This window comes from Lampetra planeri, chromosome 17, assembly GCF_965212315.1.
Source record: "Lampetra planeri chromosome 17, kcLamPlan1.2.h2, whole genome shotgun sequence".
In the NCBI taxonomy this organism is placed as follows: domain Eukaryota; kingdom Metazoa; phylum Chordata; class Hyperoartia; order Petromyzontiformes; family Petromyzontidae; genus Lampetra; species Lampetra planeri.
The window spans coordinates 1,248,386-1,256,068 of NC_136123.1; the positions used below are offsets into that span (position 1 = coordinate 1,248,386).

General features: G+C 56.9%; 1 protein-coding gene across 1 annotated transcript in view; it reads left to right on the forward strand.

The window, feature by feature from the left end:
• LOC144723198 (nuclear factor of activated T-cells, cytoplasmic 3-like) overlaps positions 1 to 7,683 on the forward strand; it is a 46,205-nt gene that overhangs the window by 38,241 nt on the left and 281 nt on the right. Inside the window, exon 9 of the mRNA XM_078601728.1 lies at positions 6,367 to 6,422. Coding sequence (XP_078457854.1) covers positions 6,367 to 6,422 — 56 coding nt within the window. The remainder of the gene's footprint in view (positions 1 to 6,366; positions 6,423 to 7,683) is intronic.

Consider the following 7,683-nt stretch of genomic DNA (forward strand, 5'->3'; position numbering starts at 1 on the left):
CTCGAGTTCGATTCCTGCTCGATTATCTGAATCGGTCCTGGGACTCCCCTAATTCGACTCAGCCTCAAATGAGTACCTGGTTCGATGTGTAAAAATCGTCACTTTGGAGACAAAGGCGGCCGGACGTGGTGCTGGCCACTCACCCCATCGAATGCCGTGCCGGCCTTAATGGCTAAGAGCACTTGCCCCAACACTAGTCTGCTAAGGCTATACGGGGGATCTTTGTCTTTGTTTAAGAAGGGGGTAGGGAACGCTTCAAATCCGTTATTTCTGTGAAACTGCCAACAAAACTTCAGGCGATGGTGCAGAAATTGCAGCTCCACGTCTGGAAATATTTCTGTGATTTGGGATGGATCTCAGTGCGTCTGGATTCAAAAGCACCGTCCACTCCTCGCCATCACTCCAACTTCTTCCACTGACCCCTCGAATCATCGCTCTCGCTCGCTCACTCGCGCTCGCATACGATGTTCGTACACCAATAGAGATATAGACACAAAGAGAGACACGGAGAGAGGGGGAGACAGAGGGAGGGGATACACAGGGAGGGCGAGAGACAGATTGTGAAGGAGACAGACAGAGAGGAAGAGATACAGAGTGAATTCAGAGAGAGCCCGATAGGGCGAGGCAGGGAGCGGGAGAGACAGGGAGACCGTGAGTGGCAGCGTGAGATTTGAGAGAGACAGACAGAGACAGAGAGACAGAGAGACAGAAAGAGAGACAGAGAGACAGAAAGAGAGACAGAGAGACAGAGAGACAGACAGAGACAGAGAGACAGATAGAGAGACAGACAGACAGAGACAGACAGAGACAGAGATACAGACAGAGAGACAGGGAGACAGGGAGACAGACAGAGATAGAGAGACAGACAGAGGCAGATAGACAGAGAGACAGAGAGACAGACAGACAGACAGAGACACAGACAGAGAGACAGGGAGACAGAGAGACAGACAGAGACAGAGAGACAGCCAGAGACAGAAAGACAGAGACAGACAGAGAGACAGACAGAGACAGAGAGACAGAGAGCGGCAGAGGCAGGGAGATATGGCCACGCGAAGTGAACTCCCCCCTCTGCGCACAGCTGCAGCTCTTTACAGAATCAGACAAAATACGCAGCCAGAACCCAGCCCAGCTGTGAGAGGGGTGAGGAGGGGGTGGGGGCGGAGGGACGGGGGGGGGTCTCATTAGCGCCGCAGAAATCCGCGTGATCGCCTCGGAAATCCGCGCAGCTGCGCGGGAAGAAAAAAAACATCCTCGCAGCTCCCACTCTTCCACTCTCGTCGTAGTGTCGCAACATCCCTCGTATCAGCTTGTGCCTTCATGGCTTCACTCGCCAGCACGTCTCGCTTGTCTCTCTCCTCTCTTACCCTCCAGCACCCACACCGCCACCACTCCCTCTCTCTCTCTCTCTCATTTCCTCACCTTGCTTCTCTTCCAATTCACATCACTCTCTGCACCCTCCGTGAAGAATCGCCTCACTTTGCACAACCCCCTCTCTCCTCTCACTCTCTCCTCCCTCTCTCGGTTTGCTTCTCCGGTACGTACACGCACAGCACTGGGGTCGCGATCCACTGCTGGATGAATGGGGTACCCCCCGCCCACTTCATACGCCTTGCGGGGGGCCCCGCGCTTAGGGTTTGTGTGACCGTGACTTCAGCACCCTGGTCAGCAAGGGGCTTGTGAGAGCGGGGTACGGGGGGGGAGCGGGGCAGGGTCGCGGGGGGAGGGACATCATCGACGTGGAAGCATAGAAGTGCAGTCCAACGCGTTCACCACCCTCCCAGACCAAAACAAACACGGCCCTTCATTCCGTTCCACTTTGCACACACAGATAAGATGAAGATCACCCCGTACGGTCTTTAACAGACTGTTAGGGCAAGTACACAAATACATAGATACAGACACGTCAATAGCAACACAGCCACGCATACAACGACAAAGATACCCCGTAGAGCCATAACAGAATGTTGGGGCAAGTGCCGTTAACGAGCAGCACCTATGAAGGCCAGCACGGCACACGATGGATTGGGTGGTCAGCACCACGCCCGGCCGCCTTTGTCTTCCCAGTGGCGATGTTTACATACCACACCAGGTACTCATTCGAGGCTGAGTAGACCTAGGGGATGCCCAGGACCGGTTCATATAATCGTCACTGGTGTTAGCCGCGAGCGGGAATCGAACCCGGGACGCCAGGTTTTTAGTGCAGCGCGCTAACCACTACCCCCCCACACACTGACACTGACACACACAATGACACACACAATGACACACACGCACACATCACTCAGCCACTCAGCCACAGCCTCGCTACCGTGCGCTTTCCCCTGCCCGCTCGCTCGCTCACTCACCTAGCGGATCGGGTGTACAGAAGCTCCCCCCCTCCACTTCCCAGCACCAATGAATAACCTCACCCCACCACCACCACCACATCTCCCCCTAAACCTCCCACCGCTCCTTCACTTCCAACTTCCATCCCAAGCCTCCTTTCTCCATTAAACCATTGCACCCCCTCACCCCACCCCCGCCCTCTTCGCCATATATTTGACCAGATGCTGCGTCGCCACAGCCTGCGAGCACGTGTTGGGTGAACTCACTGCCGTCTGTCTCGAGCCTCGCTCCCCAAATGTGTCTCACCCCCACCACCCCCACCACCCATAGCCCCCTCCCCTCTGTCTCACTTTGTTACCTCTCTCGCCTTTCGCGTGCGCTCATTTCCGAACGTATTATTCATCTTGCGCCCCGAGTGTGTCGGACGGCAGCTCACGTTGTGTTAACGTCACCCGGCACCCCCCGGGAGTGCCCCTGTGCGTGCGCGTGCGTGCGTGCGCGTGCGTGAGGGAGTGGGGAGCCGTGGCGCAGTGGTTAGCGCTACGCTGCGCTACTAACCCCGGGCGACACGAGTTCGATTCCCGCTCACGACTATCACCGGTGACGATTCTCTGAACCGGTGCTGGGCCTCCCCTAGGTCGACTCAGCCTCGGATGAGTACCTGGTGCGGTGCGTAAACATCGCCACTCGGGAGACAAAGGCGGTCGAGCGTTGTTCTGACCACGCAGGCCCTCGCTGACAGTACATGCCCCAACAGTATGCTAAGGTTATACGGGGGATCTTTGTCTTTGTGTTCTTGAATTCGTGTTGGAAGATAAGCAGGCGTATATTGAACGACTCACAATTCATTCATCCAATCATTGTGTCATTCTCGGCGCCCTGGACTTGCAATCCGGAGAAGTTACCGGTTCGATCTCCCGGTGCGGCAGCGTTGTGTGGTGGGGTAAAGTGTGGATTGTCCCACCTCTTCCGAGACGGCCTGGAGAGCGTGGAAAAGTAGGCAGAACACCCACTAGACGAGGGGGATCTCTCCCCAGCTGTCTCTCTCTCTGTAGTGGAGAGCTGTCACACAAGCAGGGGACGTTAGCGATACATTGCAGGGCTGCACCTGTACCTCTTATCACCTGAACTCAATCTCTCGTCGCTCGCGGCCGTGGTTGTGGTGGTCGCTTGGTCTGGGCCGTGGTGGTGAGAAGGTAGGAAGAGGGGTGGGGAGGGTGGGGTGGGGAGGGTGGGTGGTTGGGTGGGGAGGGTGGGTGGGTGGTGGGGGGGTGACGGGGGAGGTGTGGGGGGGCTCATGTGGTCTTGGGTCTTGGCTCCGAGCCACGGGCTCCTGTCCGCACGTGCCGCGGCTTCCCCGCAGACGCACGTGCACAAACAAAGACAAAGATCACCCGTGTAGCCTCAACGGGCTTTTGGGACAAGTGCTTTTAGCGAGCACCTATGGAGGCCGTCTTACGAGCGCACACACAGACCCGCACACATCACCAAAACCCAGACCTTTGCGAAAGATACAAACTAACCATAAGCGTCGTGAAGAATATAAGTTGCAAAATAATCAAGCCTCCTTTCACGCATCTGCTGTCCCTCCACAAACCATCGGCCACATGGCCCAGCCTTGGTTCAAGGCGAGCCTGACCTTCAGTGTCTTATCATGCTGCGGATGACACACTGAGTCTCGAAATCGGTCCAGAGTTTGAATGAATTGACGCCGATGCTGCTGAAATTATGCAGGCCCCGAAAGTAAGGCGGAGCTGCTGATGGGATGTGTAAATATATATACAAGTCATATAGCTGTTGGAGAAAAGGTATTGGAAGGCGGTAACTTGTTTGTTGATGTTGCTCGCTACTAATGGGCAGTGCTGAGTCTAAGGGCAATGTTAAGTATATGGGTAGTGTTGAGTCTATGGGCAGTGTTGGGTCTATGGGTAGTTTTGAGTCTATGGGCAGTGTGGAGTCTATGGGCAGTGTGGAGTCTATGGGCAGTGTTGAGTCTATGGGCAGTGTTGAGTCTATGGGTAGTGTTGAGTCTATGGGCAGTGCTGAGTCTATGGGTAGTGTTGAGTCTATGGGCAGTGCTGAGTCTACGGGCAGTGTTGAGTCTATGGGCAGTGTTGAGTCTATGGGCAGTGTTGGGTCTATGAGCAGTGCTGAGTCTATGGGTTGTGTTGAGTCTATGGGCAGTGCTGAGTCTACGGGCAGTGTTGGGTCTATGAGCAGTGCTGCTCAATGTGCAGGGGAAGTTTATTCCAGTGGAGGGGTGCAAGGGAGTGAGAAAGACCGAAATTGGATTGGGCACCACACGTTTAAGGAGGGACAGAGAGAGAGAGAAGATTGGGAACGAAAAACTGCGGTCATTCTCGCAGTGGCTTGAGACTAAATACAACCTTAGAATAAAGGCGGTGGCCACCGCATCGCGCGGCGCTTTCAGATGCGCATCTGCGGCCGTCTGGAACGCTCTTCCTTCTGATATTAGTAACCACTGGAGCTACGATACACTTTTAAATCATCATCAAGATTGACAAAACTCATATTTTTTCAACTGCTTTTTTTGCGTTTGGTTTGTTGTCCTTCCCCCGTACCTCCGATGAGCGCGTTCGGCTACGTACGGTGCGAGAGAAGTCCAACGCTCGGTAACACACACACACGAAGGCATTGCTTTCGCATGGAAGTTACGGGCGGAGAGGCAGCGACGGTGACTCACGAAGTGCGGCGCTCATCAAACCCGCTACCAACTCGGGCCTCCCTTGGCTTTGGCATTCGGAGGGAATTTGCGAGACGCTTACAGAGCCTCGCGTGAGATCGCGCGCGTTCATCCCAGGGCGCCTCGCATACGCAAGGACAGAGATACGGACGCGTAACAACAACAATAACAACAACACTAACAACAACACTAACAACAACAATAACAACAACAATAACAACAACACTAACAACAACAATAACAACAAGACTAACAACCACGACGATAACGCCGCACACGCAAAGGCACAGATAGCCCCGTAGAGCCGGAGTAGAATGTTGGGGGCAAGTGCTGTTAGCGAGCACTTAGGAAGGCCGGCACGGCACACGAGGGGGTGGGTGGCCAGCACCACGCCCGGCCGCCTTTGTCTCCCCCGGTAGCGATGGTTACTACACACCGCACCAGGTACTCGAGCGCTGCGCTGCGTGCTACGAACGCGAATATCTGAACTATTCTTGGGCCTCCCCTAGGTCGACTCAGCCTTAAACGATTACAGTACCTGGTGCGTTGTGTAAACATCACGACTGGGGAGACAAAGGCGGCTGGGCGTGGTTTTGGCCACCCATCACTTCGCGTGGCGTTCCGGCCTTCATAGATACTCGCGAACAGCACTTGCCCCAACAGTCTGTTAAAGGCTATTTGGGGGATCTTTGTCTTTTTGTTCCCCGTTATCTGACGATTTTGTCCTTCCCTCGCCCTCCCTGTCGATCTGCTCAACCCTCACCCGCTCTCCCCTCCCTCTCCCTTGCGTCCCATCGCTGCTCCCCATCACGCTCCCCCACTCTCTCCCTTTGCTCTCCCCTGCATCTCCTCTCCCATCGCTCACTCTGCGCTAATTCCATCCGCACTCTCCTTTCCATCTCCCCGAAGACTGTCCCGCTCTCCCTCCTGTCTCACTTCACTCTCTCTCACCTTTCTCTCCCCCTCTCCCTCCCCTCGCGTCTCCCCTCTCTCCTCTCGCGTCTCCCTTCACCTTCCACTCTCTCTTCTCTCCCCTCACTCTCACCTTTTACTCTCCCTTCACTGGCTCTCGCCATATTTTCTCTCTCTCCACCCCCCCTCTCTCTCCCTTCCCTCTCACCCCTCGCGTCTTCTTTCATTTCCACCCCTCCACCCCCCCTCCCCTCTCACCTTTCACTCTCCCTTCATTGATTCTCACCATCCTCTCCCCAACTCTCCACTTCCCATCCCTCTCCCCTCCCCGCCTCGCCCTGCCCTCTCTCTCTCCCCTCTCTTAATTCTCCCCCTGCACCCCTTTGCCCCCCCCCCTCTTGCCCCCCCCTCCCCATCCCGCACAGACGGCCGCAGCCTGTGGGAGGCGGAGGCGAGGCTGGTGAGGGACAAAGCTCAGGCGGTGAGTCCCGCTCGGCTGAGTCGCCACGAGTTTCAGATTCTTCTTCCCGGCGTCTCCCTCCTCCTCCTCTTCCTCCTCCTCCTGCTGCTGCTGCTCCTCCTCCTGCTGCTGCTGCTCCTGCTGCTGCTGCTCCTCTTGCTGCTGCTGCTGCTCCTGCTGCTGCTGCTCCTGATGCTGCTGCTGCTGCTGCTGCTCTGCTGCTGCTCCTCCTGCTGCTGCTCCTCCTCCTCCTGCTGCTGCTGCTCCTCCTGCTCCTCCTGCTGCTGCTGCTGCTCCTCCTGCTCCTCCTGCTGCTGCTGCTCCTGCTGCTGCTACTACTGCTGCTGCTGCTCCTCCTCCTGCTGCTGCTGCTGCTGCTCCTCCTCCTGCTGCTGCTGCTGCTGCTCCTCCTGCTCCTCCTGCTGCTGCTGCTCCTCCTGCTGCTGCTGCTGCTGCTCCTCCTGCTGCTGCTGCTCCTCCTGCTGCTGCTGCTGCTGCTGCTGCTGCTCCTGCTGCTGCTGCTGCTGCTGCTCCTGCTGCTGCTGCTGCTGCTCCTCCTGCTGCTGCTCCTCCTGCTGCTGCTGCTGCTGCTGCTGCTGCTCCTCCTGCTGCTGCTGCTGCTGCTGCTCCTGCTCCTCCTGCTGCTCCTGCTCCTCCTGCTGCTGCTGCTGCTGCTCCTGCTGCTGCTGCTGCTGCTCCTGCTGCTGCTGCTGCTGCTCCTCCTGCTCCTCCTGCTGCTGCTACTCCTGCTCCTCCTGCTGCTGCTGCTGCTGCTCCTCCTGCTGCTGCTGCTCCTCCTGCTGCTGCTGCTGCTGCTGCTCCTCCTGCTCCTCCTGCTGCTGCTGCTCCTGCTCCTCCTGCTGCTCCTGCTCCTCCTGCTGCTGCTGCTGCTCCTCCTGCTGCTGCTGCTGCTGCTCCTCTGCCAGATGTCACGGCCCCGCCGCCATGTGCGTGGGAGAGGCTCGCGGCAGTCTCGGGGAGTAGCCCCCCCCCCACTGCCCCTCCCCCACCCACCCCACCGCCCCCCACCGCCACCACCCTCGAAATACAGCGAGCCCTGATGAAGAGGGGGGGGAGCAGTGGCAAATCCAAGGGGAGGTGGGGGGGTGCTATGGGAGAAATTCCCTGCCCCCCCCCCCCGCCCAATCCCAGGCCCCCATTAAGAACCAGAAAATTGGCGTTGTTCGATTGATATTGAAGACTCACAATCCAAATTAATTGATTGTCATTGTATCGCATGAATGTATATGGCCATCTTTAAAATGCATGCATTTTCTGAATT